Genomic DNA, 23,896 nt, shown 5'->3' with positions numbered 1-23,896 from the left:
ACATCAGCAGCATCTAGCTCTTTGCCCTTTCCCATCAAGAGGCTGAGGCACTCTGATTATTAAGACAACGAGTACAGAGAAGGCTGAACCCCTCGATCTATTGAAGGAACCAATAGCCCTCAACAGTTAAAGTGATCCAACCGTCCCTGACATACTTCATCATCTTTAGATTATACAGGATTTAATGCCTTTAGACAGACAATAGTGAGTGAAAATATAAGCTTTATTGTTCACAAAGAAACAAAAATCAATACAAGCCTTAATCTTAATAGGATAGCAATACATAGGAAGATCAGTCATTTTTAAATGTATAATAAATGACAATAACAAGGTGACCAAAACATTTTTTTTTGTCTTGTTCCCATTCAGGTATGCCACTCCAGGGATTAAGACTCAGCTTTGATGCTTGGGGAGTCGCTGTCTTCAGTCAGTAGGAACTCGCTGATCTCATGTCTAATCTGAGATCTACAAAAGGAAAAAACAAAAGCAACAGAAATAAGAAATGTACGGATGATTATTAGAAACATACACAGAAATGAACATACTTACAGCAACAGAATTATCACATATGGGGAACAACTCATTGTAGGTAGCATGTGGTTCAAACACAAGGAGGGGGGCTTTGGTCCCCAACATCTCTATCGTACTATGATTCCTACTTCTACTGATATCAATGCTGCTACTGCTACTTCTACTATAACGGCTACAAATCCTACTACTACTACTACTTCTAACATTACTGTAGCACCATCTAACATTACTGCAGCCACTTTTAATACTAACTGCTGCTACTTCTAATACTGCTACTTCTACTACTTTGCTGCTACTGCTGGGCTCGGAAGCTAGAATGCAATGTACCGGTTATTTGATGGTAATTGTAACACCTCATTATTCTCTTATTGCTTTTTCAGTTAAGATGAGTTCTTCAATCCGTTTCATTGATTGTGATGCTATACAGCTTGAATTATTCCCAGGAATGATATCTTGATCTCCTTGAGTATTTTCTGTTTTGTTTGAACACCGATATCTCCAGTTATAAGTTTAAGGTACAATACATTTCCGGATTAAACCATCTAAAAAGGACTAGAACCATGACATATATTTAGTTTTTCTTAATTATTTCCATAGATGTTCATCATGTTCATCTCATTGTCTCCGTTTCAATTACATTCACAAAGCTTTATGGCACGACCATTGTTGTGAACAGTATTACCGATGCATTATTTAAAAAAATTAATAAAAAATATTGCTTTTTTTTTTTTTTCTTATATATATGTATATATTTAAATATTGGTAGTCAAGGCGGGGCCCTATTGTTAAGGCCGCCTTAACCATACAGTAGTGGGGGAAACACTGCAGGTATATCCAGTGTTATTCACGTCAACACCCGGCCACATTTGGAAGCATGACAACGTCGTCATGCCTTTTTGTTTTAGGTGATTTCAATACCAACCCATCTACTTTGAGAAGTTTTTCATGCCACCAAGATAATGCAGTGTTTCCAACACATAGACTTTACTTGGACAGGTAATTTGGTCATTTAGAATGTTTTCATATTTCAGAAGCCAGATGTGATCAATAGTTTCACATTCATTGACTATTTTTGGTATTGTTTAAAAACGGTAAAATCTTATTTCACTGTAGAGCTGTGTGAACACATTGATTCGCTCGCTCGCTTCCCCACAGAGAACACTGCTGGCCGAATTCATTAATAGAATAAATCCAGAGTTCACAAATCAGTGTAAGGGTTAGGGCTAACCTGCCCTAAAATGAATGGAATACAGTTTAAATCTCAACAAGGACATGTGTACTTGTTATGTAGGCGCTTATTTTTGTGTGAAAAATGTCTGATAGTTTCCACCAATGAACACGTATGGAAAGTCACCGTATTATAAACTGTATATGCGCATTAGACCCAAACTAGAGTTCCATTGGCCAGGCAGTTCTTCAATTGCTTTTTGCAGTTCTTCTGAACAACGGTTAATTGCATTTTAGTTGGGCTATTGGTTATGTAAGAGAACTTTGGTCAATATTTTTACCCAATGGAGAAATTAATAGCGAGGCTCTATAGCGAGGAGCGCTGCTGCCCATCTCCTGGGCAGATATACACCGGTAGACACACACTCATACCGGTGATCAAGTCCTTGGTGGCCTGTTTCTAGTCGCTGTAATTCAGAGTGGGAATTTGAACTTGAATATATAACTGAGTCATCTAACGATAATCTTTCAAGTTAACGTTACTTGCAGCAATTTCATTGGAATTAAATAACTTAACGTGAATAAATGTTACGTGAAAAGAACTCCAATACATGAACTTGTCCGTTAACATGATTTTTGCCTTAGTCACGTCACTATTTTCCCCTGCAGCAGTGTTGACGACAACCAATCCCATAATCTCACTTCATGACGTCAAACTTCGTCTTTGGTAATGGTTTGGATTCAGAGACTAACAGTAAATTAAGTACAATTAAGAATGATTTTTCAACCCATCTCATGCAATACATTTTTTCTCACCTTCTATTCCTCCTCTGGGCCTCAGACATTATGTATTGAGGAAGAAACTCCACTGATGTCTAGGAAGGAAAGTAAATTAAAAAAATGGAAATATATGATGGATAAACAAATCAAATGATATTAATGGAGAATAAGAAATCTAATTATAATAATGGATAATAGTAACATACTATTCCCTCACCATATCTTTGACAGTCTGTTGACAACTGTAACACAGTAAGCTTTCAAGATTCATAGAATCTCCTCCCCTGGAACAAGCAACAAATAAAATGCAGACTTCATGCAGGGGAAAGAGCTTCCTGACAGAGGAGGGAACATTGCTGCTCATTCACACTAACTACACCGATTTTAAGTGTTGCTGTACAATTTAGAAAAAATAAAAAATTCGAAAAATTTACCAAGTACAAGTAAAACACAATATTTCTTACTTATGAGAGCAGCAAACTGCCTGTGCTTGACATTGCTGTTCTCCATCTTGGTGATCACAAGGAGCGCAGCATTTTTTTTGAGTGTCGGGTCTTAGGGAAGCTGGAATTAAAACAATCAAAGTTTGCACACACAAAAATACACACACACACACACACACACACACACACACACACACACACACACACACATACCCTGCATCGGAGTTGTCCCCACATTGGAAAGCTGCTCAGAGATAAGTGTGGCCTGGAAAGCTGAGGTCTCACCTACAAAGTCAAATGAAGAGATGCAATGGAAATTGCAAAAGGTTAATAATTTGGTGATTTTTGGCAGTCCTTCATTCTTCAATAGTACCTTGAGGACTTAGACCAACAATGCCATGAGGGAGACACCATTAAGAGCTGGTGGAGTTGATGAGACAGCGGTTGCTACATAATTACATGAAGCTACGCTTACCCTACAGAACCGGGCAAATGTACAAGCCAATGAGCATGGCGCTGAGGCACAGGCTAATGGAATAGCTCTCAGCCTAAGAGGTAGCCATACCTCCAGGGGAGTGATAGCTGATAAGGGCTAGGGGAAGTCCCAGGACTTGAAACTTAGTTAGTCCAAAGAGTTTCCCCTATTCCCTCAGGGTCCAGGATAAGAACTGACGCTCAAGGCATGTAGCTCACTCACACTTTGACATGATGCAATAGCTAGAAGGAAGGCCCTTTAGAAGCAATTTCTAATGTGTGTCAAAGAGGTTCAAATGGTCGCTGGGACCAGTGTTGCACCATAGATTATACAGTTCTCAACCATGGGTTTATCTCACTTGATGAAGCAACTAACAATGCTGTGAGACGTATTGTCTGTTCATCCACCTCCATGTGGCTGGCTGAGATGGCAGCTAGATATATCTTCATTGTAGAAGCTGACAGACCAGCCGAGATTGCAAAAACCTTGTCAACTAGTGTGTTACAACGGCCTTGAGCCTTTATGGATGGTGCTCTAGTGTTGATCTAGTTGGTATCAACTAATGCTGGTCACTGACAGCTAAAACCTGTCTCCCGTCATTTATGAGCCACACCCAGAGCAGGCTGCTGGGCCATGAGCCAGTGCATCGCAGTGGACTTATGACTTATCATTGAGAAGTAAAGGGGCCAACGCAGTGAGGCCTCAAACAGGTCAACACAAGGTCAATCCAGTTTGATGTGACAGGAAGTCCGCTACTCTGTTGAATAAGCCTGGAAGGTGCATTACCCTCAGACTAGGCAGATGCGTAAAGGCCCATACCAACAGACGTTGTGAAACCATCAGACTCTGCCATGATATCGTACATCTCTGATTAACCTGATGGTCCACAGACATGTTGTCTGACCTTATTAACACATGCTCTGGCAAAAAGGTAGCTGGAGCGCCCGTTGCTCCAACATATGTATGTGCACGCCCATGAGCTGCTCGCCAACGTCCTCAAAGGGCCCCCACCCGTCAGGGGAGGAGACCGTCATGACCACCTGCCCACGCCAAGGGACGAAGCCCAAGCACATCTTAACCAAGTCTAATGTCAAATCAATTAACTTGAAGTACTGCCTTTATGATGCTTCATATTGGATGCTCCAGATCTGTGTGGTTTGTACAGCAGAGAAAGGCAGCCCTCACCCAGATGAGCGGTCATCCCATAAAGCCAATTCATTTTACAAAACAGTTGCCCTCCGGTTCTCATTTTACACAATAAATAGAACCAACAAATGATATAAAGAATATCAATTCAAAAGCTTAAAACCTGAAGGGAAGCACAGAATTGTGAAAAACAACCTTTAATGTGGGCCATTTGAGCGCTTTTCATCATCCAGAATCAAATGCATCCAATACAGTACTCACCCAGAGCTGTATCCAAGGTGCACATACAGAAGAGGCACTTCAGAGGAGTCCTTTCTATGTCTTCAGTGACACTGGCAGTTTGAAGCTTCTCACCCGTCCTGAAGTTGAAATTCAAAAAGCATAAATAATAATCCAGGCATCTAGCAGAATAGAACTGGCATAACTGTAATAAATATTTGAGTGTATAATCCCAAGAAAGTAAGGATCCTGTTTTTGTGGCCTCGTTGCTGTGAATAGTGTTATAATGAGCCATGTTATAATGAAATACGGCACACACCATGGCCCTATACTTTAAGTGTCCTAGAGCTTAACCCTCTCTCGGATGTGGATATCCAAATCAACTGCTGCCAAGACTGAGCACAATCTGCAACCTCAGAACTAGATGCCCCTAAATTCTAACCACAGCACTTGCAGTGACTGGGTTTTTAGATTGTCGGTGCCGTTAAAGTAGCATTAACAATCGTTTACTACTTTAACGGGACTGACAATCCCAAAACCCAGTCAAAACTAGATGGAAAAAATGTGTAGTTCAAAACGTGACGCAGCTTTTATTTCTTCGCCACCTAGAGATTGTTATGTACGATCATTCAAAAACCCCATGTTATTTCCCATAGACATTTGACCGAGGGAACCGGGAGGCTCGGAGGCTGGACTTATTCTTCAGAGGTCGGGAATGCAGTCATGTGATTGGCTGAAAACGAGGGACGCATCTGATTGGCTACAGAGAGTTCCTTGTTGAAAAAAATGCATTTGTGAATCCAGCCACGTCAGGAGTCTCAAAAATCCACATATAAATACAGACCAGTTCACAAATGTAAATGTAACAAAATCCAAATACATTTTAGATGAAAATTGCAAATATTTTTTTAATTCATATATTTATTGATTTATATTACATTTATTTAAAACAAGACACATTTGTGTGTGGCTCAGAAATGTGTTTGTGAAACTTATTTGTTTATGGATTTATTTTACATTTATACATATCGATATCCATTTGTGTGTGCATTGAATTGTATTTGTGAGGAGAGTAATTTATATATAAATCACAAAATACATTTGTGAATCCTTCTCTGTGCATTCATTATTAATGAGACTGTTTTGACCCCATAGAGCAGTTCTAACCGGAGAGACTGTGAAATCCACGAGCTGCTGATCATGTGAAAGAAGGTGATGCAGTCACATTAAACGAAGGGGAAAGATGGTGCGAACTACGAGAAAGACGCAGAGGAACTTTCCTTACGAGGCTTTTATCGGGATAAAAAACAAGTGTTCAGCAAAATAAAGAATATGTTGGCATTTTTGCACGTAAAGAGTTAATCGCTTTTTTAGCCTACTCTCAGATGTATACTCATTCTTGCATGCAAGTCTCTTCAATCATATAAAAATTAAAACATTCATAGTATGCAAATTATTCTAAAGAGGTCTACTCTCCGTGCATAGCCCCGCCTTCTCCAGTGAAACAAGAAAGCCGGCTCCTTGACGACGGGGGATTTTACCCCCTCGGTTTTTTTCCTCAAGGGTTTAAGGTTCACTCTACTTTTACTATTTCTAATACATCATATTTAAAATTAATAATTACAAGTATTTTTTTTAACCAAAAACGGTTAAAGATCTCATTCCCTGAGCCGTTCCCCCATACTTGCCTGTAAATGGTGCTGACTGTGGAAGGAAAGTCAACCTGGAGTTTCACAACAAAGCTTTCTGAAAGTCGCTGGATGCTTGACTTGTCCGCAGTCTGTAATAAGTGAGTTACATTTATATATACAATACCTTTCACTGACACAAGTAAGAATGCTTTTTAACAATATATTAAAATAAAACAGCAAACCCAGTATTTGTTTATGTCTAGAAATGTGGACTGTGAAATGAAGAAATAAATGCTTTTAACAAAAATGTATTTCATTCCTTGAGAAAGCTGTGTTTTTTGCAATCTCACCTTTGTTTCTAAGCTGGGTATGAAGACATAGGGCACATTCCACATGTAGTTGTACAAAGAGATTTCTTTGGCAGTATAGTCCCGCATCGGTTTGACTGCGACGATGTCCCCATATCTGGGATCACAGAAAGCCTGTACAACACAACAAGCCAACCGCCATATGCAACGCCATTTTTATTTGTATTAATTGAGCAGCGTTACAAACAGCCAAACAACTCAAAGTGGAATGTATAATGAACTTGGTATTTCCTCCTCTTACAGTGTCAACAGCCAGCTGCGCTCCTCGTCCCAGGGCTATATTAGCCAAGAGTTTGACAGCCAGTCTGGTACAGTTTTCTCCTAACATCAGTTTGCTGTAACCTTCAGTACGAGCTGTTGAGACAAGCAGGTGCCGTCTAGGAGGGGATAAAAGGAAGAGAAAGGACTGTTGAAGACTGCAGGAATTTCATAGTAAAAAAAAAGCAATAAATGTATATATATACAGTGGGGCAAAAAAGTATTTAGTCAGCCTCCAATTGTGCAAGTTCTCCCACTTAAAAAGATGAGAGAGGCCTGTAATTTTCATCATAGGTATACCTCAGCTATGAGAGACAAAATGAAAAAAAAAAATCTAGAAAATCACATTGTCTGATTTTTAAAGAATTTATTTGCAAATTATGGTGGAAAATAAGTATTTGGTCAATAACAAAAGGTCATCTCAATACTTTGTTACATGCCCTTTGTTGGCAATGACAGAGGTCAAACGTTTTCTGTAAGTCTTTACAAGGTTTTCACACACTGCTGCTGGTATTTTGGCCCATTCCTCCATGCAGATCTCCTCTAGAGCAGTGATGTTTTTGGGCCACACGGACTTTCAACTCCCTCCAAAGATTTTCTATGGGGTTGAGATCTGGAGACTGGCTAGGCCACTCCAGGACCTTGAAATGCTTCTTACGAAGCCACTCCTTCGTTGCCCGGGCGGTGTGTTTGGGGTCATTGTCATGCTGAAAGACCCAGCCACGTTTCATCTTCAGTGCCCTTGCTGATGGAAGGAGGTTTTCACTCAAAATCTCACGATACATGGCCCCATTCATTCTTTCCGTCATACGGATCAGACGTCCTGATGTTTCCACCCCCATGCTTCACTGTAGGTATGGTGTTCTTTGGATGCAACTCAGCATTCTTTCTCCTCCAAACACGACGAGTTGAGTTTTTACCAAAAAGTTCTATTTTGGTTTCATCTGACCATATTGCATTCTCCCAATCCTGTTCTGGATCATCCAAATGCTCTCTAGCAAACTTCAAACGGGCCCGGACATGCACTGGCTTTAGCAGGGGGAAACGTCTGGCACTGCAGGATTTGAGTCCCTGGCGGCGTAGTGTGTTAGTGATGGTAGCCTTTGTTACTTTGGTCCCAGCTCTCTGGAGGTCATTCACTAGGTCCCCCCGTGTGGTTCTGGGATTTTTGTTCACCGTTCTTGTGATCATTTTGACCCCACAGGGGGAGATCTTGCGTGGAGCCCCAGATCGAGGGAGATTATCAGTGGTCTTGTATGTATTCCATTTCCTAATAATTGCTCCCACAGTTGATTTCTTCACACCAAGCTGCTTACCTATTGCAGATTCAGACTTCCCAGCCTGGTGCAGGTCTACAATTGTGTTTCTGGTGTCCTTTGACAGCTCTTTGGTCTTGGTCATAGTGGAGTTTGGAGTATGACTGTTTGAGGTTGTGGACAGGTGTCTTTTATACTGATAAGGAGTTCAAACAGGTGCCATTAATACAGGTAACAAGTGGAGGACAGAGGAGCCTCTTAAAGAAGAAGTTACAGGTCTGTGACAGCCAGAAATCTTGCTGGTTTGTAGGTGACCAAATACTTATTTTCCACCATAATTTGCAAATAAATTCTTAAAAAAATCAGACAATGTGATTTTCTGTTTTTTTTTTTTTTCATTTTGTCTCTCAGAGCTGAGGTTTACCTATGATGAAAATTACAGGCCTCTCTCGTCTTTTTAAGTGGGAGAACTTGCACAATTGGTGGCTGACTAAATACTATTTTGCCCCACTGTATATATATATATATTTTTTTTTTTTTTACATTTTAATTAAAAGCCAAAAAAATATTGCCACTAAGATGCCAATTTCAGATTCCCTATTCATTGAAGGATTTGGTTGTTTGCCAAGACATTGTCAACGTTTTAAATCAGCAAAGATTTTTGTTCAACTCTTCCCCTATCGCTGTGTACTTATGTTCCAAAGTTAAGCAGCTATGCTTAGCATAGCTGCTTAACTTTGTTGAGTCCAACACCAGTAAGCAAATACAAACCACCATGGTGTGGTAGTTTTCTCCATAGCGTCTGTGTTGGGCAGAACAGAGAAACGGCTATGGGGCTTGAACTGGCGGATAGAATGGATTGTATTGGTTGGCCCCAACTGGCCCATACTGTGTGAGAGGGGATGAGTTGAACAAAAACGATGGAGGAATTAGATAATTAGGTGACCTGGATAATGTCAACAATTAACCTAGGGTCTTAGCAAACCACCAAAGTCATTTAAACAAATATGAAAAAAAACCTAACAAAATAAATTAATTAAATGGTTATAATGGTATTACTTGTTGTTACCTTAATGTGTGAAGCAGGTCTTCTTTAGCTGTAAGAGTCTTCACTCTGGAAAACAATCCCTGCAGTGTTTGAGTTTGAGCCTCATCAATGAGCTGAGGACGTGTCCCATCAGTCAGGGCACTGAGCTTTGACCGGTCCACTCGGGGGTCCACAGAGTGGACGGGACTGCTCTGCATGAAGTGATCCACAGCCTCTTTATAGCTACCAGCTGGGTCATCTGTTGCCAAATGCACTGGTTCCAATACTGAAGGAGAAAGGTTAAGGACCTGAAGAAGAAAAGGACGTACATTGGTAAGAATAAGTTTCTGCACCCATGCTAAAGTTGACTAAAAATAGGAATAAAAAAATCCTCTTTTGTAAATGTATCTTAATGTCTTAATTAAACAAATGACGAAAAATACAACCTTTTAGGCCACCAATTTTCTTTGTGAATGAATAATGTATCGTAAATAAATAAACGTTCTTCATTAAAATACAGGGTGCATAAGTATAGGAACCCCTTTGTTAAATTCCCATAGAGGCAGGCAGATTTTTTTCTTTTTAAAGGCCATATATTTCATGGATCCAGGATACTATGCATCCTGATAAAGTCACCTAGGCCTTTGGAATTTGGAGTTCGCCTATTAGCTGGTTTGATTTGCATTGAGAAATCATTAGGCTTAGTAACAGCTATTCCTATACTTATACACCCTGTATTTTAATGTAGAACATTTATTTATTCACGATCCATTATTCATTCACAAAGAAAATTGGTGGCCTAAAAGGTTGGATTTTTCCTCATTTGTTTAATTAAGGCATTAAGATCAATTTCCAAAAGATGATTTTTTATTCCTCTTTTTAGTAAAACTTTATTTTAATGTAGAACATTTATTTATTCACGATACATTATTTTAATGTAGAACATTTATTTATTCACAATACATTATTCATTCACAAAGAAAATTGGTGGCCTAAAAGGTTGGACTTTTCCTCATTTGTTTAATTAAGGCATTAAGATCGATTTCCAAAAGATGATTTTTTATTCCTCTTTTTAGTAAACTTTAGCATGGGTGCATAAACTTATTCTTACCACTGTATATATTAGAGTAGAGAGCCAAGTGAAGCAGCAGTCAAAGGATCCATCGTGAGGGCCACATTTGCTTTTTTACATAAAAAACAACATAATGTAGGCCAACTGCTCTTCTGTAGTATTCTGTAGTGCTCACTTGTAGTGGCGTACTCATTTCTTTGGTTGACTCAACAAAGTCATGATATTCATGCATTCATAAAATGGTAAATGGACTGCATTCAAAGGGCCCTATCTTGCATCCGGCGCAATTGACTTTCTCACTGACGCGTGTCGTTGCTAGTTTGCAACTGGCGCAGAGCGTTCTTTTCCCTCCTGCCCCACGCGTCGGTAAATTAGGGAATGATCCCAAGGGGCGGTTTGGCGAAAGGAGGAGGCGCATAATACAGTCCATGGCAATGTATATTAACGGGGGGACACATGCATATTAGGAACACAAGTCGATAATGATAATGCATACAATACTGATAAGAAACTATGTTTATAATGTATTGCGTATATCATTAAATAGAACCACAGTTACCGCATATCATATGTGTGTTAAGTTTTCTTTGCCGAAATTTATTTGAGGACTCAGTATTTTTGAGGTGTGGAAGAAAACCTTATTCAATGTGTGAATTAGGGCATAATAATTGGCCATAAACTTGAGCCATTTGAAGTTTGAAATTCATGTGCATCTGTCTCATCGCAGACTGCAGACGCGCTGTCAAAATATCAACTCCTCAGATTCAAATGCGCTCATGGCTCTTAAAGGGGATGGGAGCTGGCACTCTCATTGGTTTATTGCACGTAACACTCAAACCACACCTACGGGTAATTAGGCTACTTCAGACCAACCCTTTTTAGATTTGAGCCGGGCGCAAGAGTCATTTTTGCGCCGGTAAAATACCAACATCGCCATAGAACCGCCCACAAAGCTATTTGCGCTTGGCGCTTCTCACTTGCGTTTCAGACCGTTAAAATAGGGCCCATAGTGTTTTTCTGACCTGTGCCTATTAAAAAGCTTCTTACAATTTTCTCCTCATATTTTCCCATTCACATTTGAATGGGAGAAGCAAGATGAGTCATTGTATCGATGGTCAATGACAAACTAAACCATCATTTAGGGGATTTGTTAGCCCGAGAAAAGATACTGCTTCTTCTCTGGGGCTAACAAATCCCTCAAATCATTCTTTGGTTTGTCATATTGACCATCATAATTATTACCATTATAATTTAAATCCACACTATTTGGAATACTGACCATTTCTAGTGGTATGATGTGATGAGGAAAGCCGGTCATTTTAAACAAAGAGTTGATTTGTGCCATGGTCTTCTGCCTTTCCTCTGTTGACTGGCCGAGCATACAGCCCTCTGGGAGAGAAGACACAACCACAGTTAGAGACAGCACAATAAACCGGTACACTATATCAGCACCATATTCAGGAACAACAAATCATTCACACCATATTACCATCAATGTAAACAATTCCAGGCTTGAATCTCAGCTTCTTGTGAGCATTTTGACCCAGACCCTGCCGAAATAACATCATTGATAAAAGGAAAACAAAACCGTCGCAATTCAGAATCCATTTTCTTGATACCATTGCATGCAATATTATATATTCAATAAGAATCAATCAACATATAACGTGAAATGAGTGTTTAATATGGATAAAAGCGGATGAATGTGATTATACCTCCTGAACTTGATTGAGCATTGCACAGGATGAGGAACCTCCAGACACAGCCAGAAGCACCTGGAAAATGGAGGTCCTGAAATGTTAAGACGTTGGAATGACACAGCACCGCCGAAGGGTAGAATATTGCAAGAGTAAAACATGAAACAACGACAAATAAGTCCAACATTTAAATGTCAGAAACTGTCAAAATCAACAGTTAAATATGGCCATGGGAACATCAGAAATAGAAACTAACGGCTAAGACTGAAAAAGAAAACAGCAGGACCCCTTATGCAAGCGATGCTACAAAACAGTTCTTACAAAAAAGGTACAAAAACGATAGATTTAGCGAAGCCCCAGAAGTACTGACACTCTGACCTCTATTTCAAGAGGTTGGCGATAGCTCCTGTATCAACATCAATGAACAATTAAACAAGGGGGCGCAATTAACTCATTGATAAGAGCACTGTCTTATTATTATCCCCATATCCATTTGTAATACTTTAAGCTAAACTAATCCCCCTCTGACAGTGGTAGGTAGTAACGCATTTTGGCCTTTTTCGGGTAACGAGTACTTTTTACATTCCTTTTTTAGGTCTGTAATTTCACTCTTACTCAAGTAAATATTTGATTTAGAATTCAACTCTTACTCAATTACATTTTCCATTGTGCCTTGATTAAAATGAGTATTTTGATAAACACATTATCTTTGTTGACTGTAATACAAGCATACACGTTAGCGACGCGCCCTCCCTAGGTTACAACATTGTTGCGATTCCATAGCCAAGGAGACGAGTCGACAGTTAAGTTGGGACTGAGGACTAGAACAACCTGGTCTCACAGGAATCCGTTAAATTACCACGGACGCTTAACTCAAAATCTGTGGCGGCGTCACGGAATCACTTAAATTCTCCGTGATATGCCAACGGAATTTGCTCCAATGCAAGTTAATGACACCCATATTCCGTGGCACACACACAGATCCCCGTATCAACGACCGAGTCGACCACAAGCGCTTAACTCAAAATCTGTAGTGGCGTCACGGAATCACTTAAATTGTCTGTGATATGCCAACGGAATTTGCTCCAATGCAAGTTAATGACACCCATATTCCGTGGCACACACACACAGATCCCCGTCTCAACGACCGAGTCAACCTAGCATATATATATACAGTGGGGCAAAAAAGTATTTAGTCAGCCACCAATTGTGTAAGTTCTCCCACTTAAAAAGATGAGAGAGGCCTGTAATTTTCATCATAGGTATACCTCAGCTATGAGACAAAATGAAAAAAAAAAAATCTAGAAAATCACATTGTCTGATTTTTAAAGAATTTATTTGCAAATTATGGTGGAAAATAAGTATTTGGTCAATAACAAAAGGTCATCTCAATACTTTGTTACATGCCCTTTGTTGGCAATGACAGAGGTTAAACGTTTTCTGTAAGTCTTTACAAGGTTTTCACACACTGCTGCTGGTATTTTGGCCCATTCCTCCATGCAGATCTCCTCTAGAGCAGTGATGTTTTTGGGCCTTCGCTGGGCAACACAGGCTTTCAACTCCCTCCAAAGATTTTCTATGGGGTTGAGATCTGGAGACTGGCTAGGCCACTCTAGGACCTTGAAATGCTTCTTACGAAGCCACTCCTTCGTTGCCCGGGCGGTGTGTTTGGAGTCATTGTCATGCTGAAAGACCCAGCCACGTTTCATCTTCAGTGCCCTTGCTGATGGAAGGAGGTTTTCACTCAAAATCTCACGATACATGGCCCCATTCATTCTTTCCGTCACACGAATCAGACGTCCTGGTCCCTTGGCAGAAAAACAGCCCCAAAGCATGATGTTTCCACCCCCATGCTTCACTGTAGGTATGGTGTTCTTTGGATGCAACTCAGCATTCTTTCTCCTCCAAACACGACGAGTTGAGTTTTTACCAAAAAGTTCTATTTTGGTTTCATCTGACCATATGACATTCTCCCAATCCTGTTCTGGATCATCCAAATGCTCTCTAGCAAACTTCAAACGGGCCCGGACATGCACTGGCTTTAGCAGGGGGACACGTCTGGCACTGCAGGATTTGAGTCCCTGGCGGCGTAGTGTGTTAGTGATGGTAGCCTTTGTTACTTTGGTCCCAGCTCTCTGGAGGTCATTCACTAGGTCCCCCCGTGTGGTTCTGGGATTTTTGTTCACCGTTCTTGTGATCATTTTGACCCCACAGGGTGAGATCTTGCGTGGAGCCCCAGATCGAGGGAGATTATCAGTGGTCTTGTATGTATTCCATTTCCTAATAATTGCTCCCACAGTTGATTTCTTCACACCAAGCTGCATACCTATTGCAGATTCAGACTTCCCAGCCTGGTGCAGGTCTACAATTGTGTTTCTGGTGTCCTTTGACAGCTCTTTGGTCTTGGCCATAGTGGAGTTTGGAGTGTGACTGTTTGAGGTTGTGGACAGGAGTCTTTTATACTGATAAGGAGTTCAGACAGGAGCCTTTAATACAGGTAACAAGTGGAGGACAGAGGAGCCTCTTAAAGAAGAAGTTACAGGTCTGTGACAGCCAGAAATCTTGCTGGTTTGTAAGTGACCAAATACTTATTTTCCACCATAATTTGCAAATACATTCTTAAAAAATCAGACAATGTGATTTTCTGTTGTTTTTTTTTTCATTTTGTCTCTCATAGCTGAGGTTTACCTATGATGAAAATTACAGGCCTCTCTCGTCTTTTTAAGTGGGAGAACTTGCACAATTGGTGGCTGACTAAATACTTTTTTGCCCCACTGTATATATATTGACGGTATGGCACTATATCCCTGTTCTTGCCCATGCACCCATCTTGAATTTAATAGACCATTTTTGTTGCTTCGAGGCAGTCTGGTGGTCTCCATATATAATGAATAAATAAATAAATAAACATCTATATATAACAAAATAAATAAATATCTTTAAATATATATATATATTTTGTTGCTTCGAGGAGGTCTGGTGGTCTCCTTATATAATAAATAAATAACATACATATTTATATATATTTATTTATTATATATGCAGACCACCAGACCTCCTCGAAGCAACAAAAGTGGTCTATTAAATTCAAGAAGAGCCGGCAAGAATACGGATATAGTGCCATACCGTCAATATAAATTTCATTCATAGAATGTCCGAGAGGATGGTCAATGGTCAGATACAGATCTCTTTATAACAATAATTTATATTGATGTTACGAGAAAGGATGTATCGATAACGCCAAGAAAATGAAGGCTAGGCCTACATGGTTATAATAATTTAAATATAATTAACTTATAAAGCGTATAACAGACAACGAGACAATCTAGTTGTGGGCCAGCAGAGGCTGCATTTTAACCGAATTCGGCCTATAACCGAATACATAGTCTAACTCTATCTGTCAAATGTATGATATGCTGTAGGCCTACGTATAGGCTAGTTTTTTATATTATAAATATTTAAATATTGTCTTACCTGAACCACATTCCCCATAGAAAAAGCACACCGTGTTACTTGATGTTACAACCCTCTTCGTTGATTGGATTGGTGGAAGTGGATTGTCAATGGTCAGATACAGATCTTGTTATAACGATAATAGCTACATGGTCTACTTCTAATATTATAACTAAATAATTGTATATTTATTCATCTATATTCTATATTTTAATATTTAATTTATTCAATATGAAACAAAAACAAACAATCGATTTATCAGACTTTTGAGCAGATCCCCTCAAAAACTCAAACTAACCACGTTCCTTAAACCCAGTCTCACACCAGATTGTAGTAAAACTGCCCCCAGCGGAAAAAACACATTACAATAACGGCTCTAAACATGTGACACGCCTATGTTTTTTTGGCCTATTCTTTTCAATGGGCCTGCGTCCATGTCACGTGACTTTCATGGTTGCTATGGTGTTTGCCATCGACCCCCCCCCCCCCCCCCCCCCCCCATATCTTTCAATTTTCCACAGTTTAGACTTGTAATTTAAAGTTACTTTTGAAGTCAAGTTTGTTTTTTTTATCACTGTCTAGTTACGCCACTCTGAGAGATGTGCACGGACATATTTGGTAGTGATACAGCCTATAACCTATTCGTGAAAGCAAAACATCAAGCTCATTGATTGAACGAGGCAGGGTTATTTGAAATAATTCTTTAAGATATCATGTGTGAGAGGTCATTCCTCCCCCTGCGTGTGTATTGACTATTTCTGGTGATTTAAATGCTCATTGCAAGCTTCCTATTTATGTCTAGTGTACCCTTACTGTCCACAAGCACCCCCTCCCCATATGGATATGGAGAATTGTTGCCATGCCCCAGTGGTGGTAGTGTCATATCTATGAAAGAGGGCATTCAAATATACTACAATGATCAATTAGGAGGCCGAAGCCCTAAAGGAAGTGATGCAATAGGTAAGGACGGTAACAAGTAAGCTATAGACCTGGGGTCTCTTTTATATCAACGGGGGTCTCAAAGGACGCATACGATCATCAACTTAGGGATTCCAGCTCTACAAGAAATGACTCAGCAAGTGCTTCATCTCGTTGCACCTCACCCAGCGGCTCACTTGCAAGATTTTGGCCTGAAGTTCTTCCCAGACCTACACCCTAGCCATCCAATATTCATATCTGAGAATCAGGCCTCTCTTTAATAATGACAAAAAGTTATGAGAGAAATTCACATTAACTTTTTGTTATCTCATAAGGGGCGTGGTGCTGGCTCCTTTTGACCCCAGACTTCAAAATCTTGTCCACAGGCAAGCTGTATCTACACACCTTAAGGCACAAATTTACACCTCCATCCCACCAAAAATGGGACCAGAAACGTATGCACATTTACCTTACTGTTGGAGGTCCCGCCCCTTTTCCCGCCTTTTCAAGATAGCTAGAGATGCCAAAATGTATACGCACATTTCCCGGGGTCCTGAGAACGACATTTCCGAGGTTTCGATTTCTAGCCCTTAGAGAAAAAAAGTTTTCCAAAATGGACTGTTTTTTCGACAAAACCTCTCAGAAGTGTTGCCTGCAAGACCTAGTGGATCAGAATGTGGTTTAAAGACCGTTTTTGAGATAGGAAGGTCCCACAGCCCTGAATCTTGACCACCTTATTCTAGGGTGTAACTAGGACTCCCACACCGAAACTTGGCCCTCTCTGACCCCGGGGGCGGGGGGGGGGTCTGAGGTTTTGGGTTAGGGTTGGCTTTTTTCCAGAGACCCACAATTTTCACAGAGTAATCCCATAAGTTACACCCTGGTTGAAGGTCTAATGGACAAGATTCTATCTCTTGTCAACTAATTTAGATTAATTTCCAGCAATGGCTTGTTGCCAATCTGTTTCAATGGGGAATTTGATGATGCTGTGTGAGCCTTTCCTGTAGGGCTGGAGCCCCCAGTTGATAATCGTGTGTGTTCTTCGAGACCCTTAAGCAGCGGTCTTCAACGTTTTCCAGGCCAAGGACCCCCAAATTGATGGAGAGATGGAGCGGGGACCCCCTACTTATATATTGTATAAAATTGTGTTTTATATTAAACTGGTACCTTGTTATTTTGCATTCAATACTATATATTCAAATAATACACAGGTTCATATATTCATGTTTTTATTTTAAACATGTGCAAGGTACAGTGAGTAGGGTGGCCATGCCACTGCCATTCATAAACATAACAAAACATAATAAACTGATACCTGCCAAGATCAACAATGTCTGTCAATTGCATGTAATCATGCATAAAAGCTATTCAAATTGACATTCACACGAAAATTAGCGATGCTTGTTATTGTCATTTTTTGCCTGATTCCCGTCTTTCTTAACATTCTGCAAGTGGTAACTTATCCGGTAACTTATCAACCCCAGCGTGTCCGGTTGCTAAGCGACGTCAACGGCAGACTTTCTCTGCTGATCACTTATTTTCTCGATTATGACCGGCGTTCTGTACATTATCCCTTACAAAACAGCACTTGCTCTCTCCCAACAGTCTTGGCTGCGCAATCTCATCGAAATATGTATTGTTTGCGGCAGAGGAGGGGGTAGATATAAAGACGAGACGAGAAACTGACATCGCTGTGCTGTCCTTAATTGAAGGAGCAGGCAGAGAAAAGCTGTCTCCTGCTGGGCTTTCATTAAAATCAAATACATAAAATTGGCGCCGCCGGCCCAGATGTGTCAGGTGTGCGCGAGAGACATACGAACGTACGCTTACCACTTTTGTAAATGACATATATGCAGTACATTCGGATGATAGGAATAGATCTATTCCGATTAGAAATCGGATCAGAAGTCTCCATGTAAACGTGGCTAGTGTGTTGGATTCATGTTAATGTGTATATAAAGACATTTAAATTTGTGGAAAATATTGCAGCGAGGGAATATAAAAAAAAAAGTCTAATCAACCAAAACTTTCGTGACCCCCCTGCACTACCTCCGCAGACCCCTAGGGGTCGCGGACCCCCTGTTGAAGACCTCTGCCCTAAAGAGATCCCAGGTCTATACCTTACTTGTTAATGTCACCTATTGCATCACTTCCTTTAGTGCTTTGGCCTCCTAATTGATCATTGTAGTATATTTGAATGCCCTCTTTCATATATATGACACCACCACCACTGGGACGTGGCAACAATTCTCCATATCCATATGGGGAGGGGGGTGGGGGGCGTTGCTTGTGGACAGTAGGGGTACACTAGACATAAATTGGAAGCACATTCAGGAATGACCTCTCACACATGATAACTTAATTGTTTCAAATAACGCTGCCTCGTTAAATCAATGAGCTTGGTGTTTTGCTTTCACTAATAGGTTATAGACCTAGGCTGTGTCACTACAAAATCTGTCCATGCGCATCTCTCAGAGTGACGTAACTAGACACCAGACAGCGATTAAAAAAACAAAAACAAGTCAAGTTCAACACAAAAATGACTTATTTTACGCAGTTTAAACTTACTAGTCTAAACTGCGTAAAATGGGAAGATATTCCAAGGTGTCCTTCTATGTCCTAGCCAGCGGACCCTAGTTTTTGACGAAAGCAACACAATTGACGGCAACTCAGTTGCCGCCCTTAACATCGTTAACGTGGTTTGGAGCAGAGATGTTTGAACTTATTCAGTCGTTTACAACGTGAACGGTGCATACATTGTGTACATTAATGTTCCTCATCAAAGCATCCCGCTCCTATCACAGGAATCTAGAATAAATATGTTTGGGGCTTTGTTCAGAATATTCTGCATATAACATGAACATGTATTAAATGCAGAATATATCCGTGGATGTTACAGAAAATGAAATAATGGCCATAGGTCGTAAAGAAGTGCACATGGATGTATACGATAACTGTGGGAAAGGGGAGGGGGTGGGGGGTGGAAGGGGGCGATCGATGGCAACCACCATAGGATTGTTGTTTTGACGAATCCTGCGCAATCCGCCCCCCCTTCTGAAGTCGTAAATAATCTCCCGAATGAAATGCATTGGTTTAATATTGAATTAATTAGTAGGAGACCATGTAGCTATTATCGTTATATCTGTATCAGACCATTGAAAATCCACTTACACCAATCCAATCAGCGAAGAGGGTTGTAACACCAAGTAACAGTGTACTTTTTCTATGGGGAATGTGGTTCAGGTATGACAATTTTAAATATTTATAATATAAAAAAAACTAGCCTATACGTAGGCTTACAGCATATCATACATTTGACATATAGAGTTAGATATAGTTATATGCATACGGTTATAGGCCGAAATCGAATAAAATGCAGCCTCTGCTGGCCGGAAATATTTTTGACCATGGTCATAAGTGTTATATCTCACATAATACCAGGGAGAAGCAGATGACAACCGACCTGCAATAAAAAAGAAACTCCCAGAAAACATTATATCTCCTTTCCCAGTTTGCTAAGTATTTATGCATCTCTTCAAGCTCAGCTTCAGAATCTGTACACAGTCGAGTGTGGCTTGACGAGGCTGAATGCTAGCGCCAGCTTCAATGAGATTAACAAACTTTATTTTAATAAATTTTAAGTCAAAAGAAAAGAAAGTTTGTTAATCTCATTCTATTGAATAAGCGCACTACCTCATGTAGAATATTGTTTTCATTAATGTAAAAAAGTTGTAATAATTGTTAATGTTTACTACAGTGACTATAATGTTCTCTGCTACTAGCCAAGAAAAGAAAGACCAGACTAAAACTTGACATTTATGTCGGGGGCAGGTTCATATTAATTTAGAATGGAAGGACCTACCTCTTATTCCGTGAAAGATATTCATTGTTATTTGAGTGATCTACCATTTATTCCCTTGATTTTCAGTACAGTTAAACTTACTACTTTTTCACTGAATTAGTGCTTCTTGCCTCCCCTCCATTTATTTGAGAGGTGTAGTTCATAGGTGTTTTCTCAATTAACTATGCATCACCAGGACTCTGTTTTGGAGTGAATACCACCGATTACATAATCATTTGGTAGTCGTGTAGTATTATTGGACATTAGCAAAACATCTTATACCTAATATTAGGTGAATATTTCAAGCCAATAAAGTGAGGTAAAGCAAGGATAGAGGTTTTAGAAGAGGTAGGTTTAGGCAAAGTCAAGCAAGTAAAATAATTTGCCTTCATAGTTTGATAATTGTTAATAATGACAATTAGTTTGCAGAAAATGTGGGTAGCGTGGGAATGGTTGGAATATTACAATTTTAGGGTACAGCCTTTCATCCACTACTAAAATGTGGGAATTGAGGGAAACCCTGAAGTGTATTACAATAATAAAAAGTAGGGCTGTCAAATTAACGCGTTAATCTTGATTAATTAATCACAGAAAAAATAACGCATGAAAAAATTAACGCTGATTAATCGCGCTTCTATAGTGCCCTTTGACCCGGTGCGTCATTTGCATTGAAACAAAATGGAGGCAGACAAGAAGACGCCGCTCGGCCCTGTGAACGGAAAATTCAAGTTTAAACAACTCCCAGACGGAAATGTAGATAGGATCACCGTTATCTGCAATCTCTGTAGTAAGGAATTTTCCTATCACCGGAGTTCATCAACCCTTAAATATCCCCTCAACGCAAAACATTTGGTGGCAAGCTCGCAGGTTCGAGCTGCCACAGCCTCTGAAGCTGGCGCTAGCATTCAGCCTCGTCAAGCCACACTCGACTGAGATGCATTGAATCTTGAGTGAGATTGAAATGGAAATTAATTTGATCTTAAAATGCACCGTGGATGCAAGATATGTTTTAAATAAAAGAGACATTGAACTTTAAAGTCTATTATTCATTGAATCACTCATCTGCCATAATTTACTTAATTAAATTATTTTGAAACTTTCTCGGAAAAAAGTATGCAATTAATTTAGATTAATTAATCACAGAGTCTGTAATTAATTCAATTTTTAATCGCTTGACAGCCCTAATAAGTCATCAAATTCTTTGCTATTTCTTGTCGATATGATATTGTTCTCAATGGAAAATATATTTGTTATGATCATTTACAGTATCTCATCATTGCGTGTGTGTAAATTCTAACCTTTTTGTGTAGGTCAGGCTTATTCAGTTGGATCAAATCATTGACGGCGAGTTATCCCTAATCCCCAAGAAAATGCATTACCAGCGAACAGTTTGACCTGGTTTGACATTGAATCCTACCAGACGTTTTTGTTTCTTTCTTTGCTTGGAGGTGAAAAATTATTTTGAACATTATACAAATTATAATTATTGGGATTTCCAATGTCCAACCTACTACATTTGGATAGATACATTTTATCCTGTATTTAAAAGCTTTGACTCACACTTAACCTATTCTGTCCGATGTAGCCTACACATCGTATTAATTATATTGTACTAAAACTCCTTCATAACACACTCACATGAACACCTTACCTTTTCCCCAGGAAAGATGATCCTGTTCTTGCCAAGCATCGCTCTGAACTTGTGTACAAAGTGTTCCTTGAAGCAGCCCCTAAAAAAAAAAAAACATAATTTGGTATATATTGCACACAATAATTGTACTATTGCTGTAAAAAACAGAATCTAATACAATGCAATCAAATGTAATAGTCATCAATGGAGCCAAGTTGTGCAGTACATAATTGGCAGTCTTAAAGTGACGGGATGTGCCCTCGCGCATGCTTCAGCACATGCAGTTGGGATCGGGGAGGAGTCTGACTGCTTCAGCTTTACTCCTCTACAGTGAGATTCTGTTTGTGATTATTCCCCACGCATTTCCTGTAGGCCTGCTAGAAGCCAAGTACTTTCATAGTTGGTTTAAATAAAATCCTTTGTAATCATCCTTGTTTTACTTTATGTGGCTGGGTGCACAGGCTCACAAAGGATTGACATAGCCAGACGGCACATGAAAAAACTCAGATAATAGGTTTAGGTTCTTTTTATGTTGGATATTTTCATATGGTAAAAATGTGCCTCAAATGTGAATGCAAATATGTTGATGGCTTGTGTCAATTTATTTGTATGACCAATTTGGATACAAACGGTTAAAATCATCAAAAGACAGAAATGTGAAGCCTGTATTCTGACAAAAAGGAAGGTAACACATTTTAACTGCTGTCAAGATAGCCTTTACTCGAAACTCCTTGGTAAATTTGGAATGCACATATAAATGCAAATCTAGCCTTTTATTTCATCATTATATCTGAAACATTCTGTAAAACACACTGCTCCATAACTTCTGAAAATGGCTGACATATTTGAGATCAGGACAAATCTGACCATACACTTACCCACAAGCATTTTTACTGAATCATTGTAGAGAATTTCAAAGTTCAACAGTTCTACATTGCGAGGACTATGTCTGAACAATGATGTAAAAACCTTTTGGGGACGGCTGGCTTGACCACAGTCTATTTTAATGGGTCACAGACTGTCATTCTTTACAGTATATGTATTCTAAATCTTTAAAAAAATCTATTAGAATTTTGTTTTCTGGGACTAGAAGCAGCTCATGAAGAGCTCATGTGAAGTTCAGAGAGGCCATTCCTATCAGTCATGTTGTGTCCCTCTGCTCCACCTGCCTCACATTAGAACAATATAACGCCTCCTTATCACTCTTGTTTCCATTATAAAACCAAAAAGGCTCCTCCAAGAAGCTTTGGGTTTTTGGACGGTTATGGCCATCTGCAGCCTTGATCTAAACCATTATGTTACTATTATATTACTTTATTTTAGTTTTTTAATCTTAATTCTTGACATGAATGATTCGGACCAAACACATACATGATATCGATTTGTGTGCGTGTGCGTGTATATATATATATATATATATATATATATATATATATATATATGTGTGTGTGTGTGTGTGTGTGTGTGTGTGTGTGTGTGTGTGTGTGTGTGTGTGTGTGTGTGTGTGTGTGATGCAGTATAAAATCTCAAGTATCCTACCTGCATAGGCTTTCTCCTGGCTTCAGGACCAGCGCTGCTGTGGTCTCCTTGCACTTATTACACTTTTTGGTTGCGCTGAAACAAACAGACACGAAAACACATTCAGACGCTGTCAGACAGAGTTTATATTATATAGTATATATACATTATATCAGAGATAATCTGCTCACCTGGAAGCCACTGGGCTCACCAGCAGACCATTGTATTCTTCGTCAACCTGGCACATGTTGACGAGGTATCAATCGCCAAGATAAAACACATTTACAAGACAAAAATACACAAGCAGTTGTCCATTCACTGAACGCGTTTGGTGATGATCGCTATGTATGTGCGATTTCCTCATGTGGTTCAATCGCTGTCTTCTTCTTTCCCATTTAGTGGTGTAGCACACAACGATCAGCCCCTCAGCTCCCCCTGGTGCGGGGAGGAGGTAGGAGACGTCTTT

General features: G+C 39.7%; 1 protein-coding gene across 1 annotated transcript; it reads right to left on the bottom strand.

Moving 5' to 3' along the window:
* Positions 1-215: 215 nt before the first annotated feature.
* Positions 216-23,785, bottom strand: ctu2 (cytosolic thiouridylase subunit 2 homolog (S. pombe)). Its single transcript, XM_079759002.1, has 16 exons — positions 23,622-23,785; positions 23,452-23,526; positions 21,934-22,012; positions 12,089-12,148; positions 11,863-11,923; positions 11,653-11,762; positions 9,344-9,609; positions 7,002-7,137; positions 6,743-6,874; positions 6,450-6,541; positions 4,804-4,901; positions 3,135-3,206; positions 2,943-3,042; positions 2,696-2,762; positions 2,515-2,573; positions 216-465 (listed from the first exon to the last, which is right to left on the bottom strand). The coding sequence occupies exons 1-16, from the start codon at positions 23,675-23,677 to the stop codon at positions 387-389; spliced, it is 1,542 nt and encodes a 513-aa protein (XP_079615128.1). The 5' UTR covers positions 23,678-23,785; the 3' UTR covers positions 216-386.
* Positions 23,786-23,896: the final 111 nt, after the last annotated feature.

This window comes from Pollachius pollachius (genome assembly GCF_949987615.1).
Source record: "Pollachius pollachius genome assembly, chromosome: 2".
Classification (NCBI taxonomy): Eukaryota; Metazoa; Chordata; class Actinopteri; order Gadiformes; family Gadidae; genus Pollachius; species Pollachius pollachius.
This window is presented reverse-complemented; position numbering and strand designations above follow the sequence as displayed.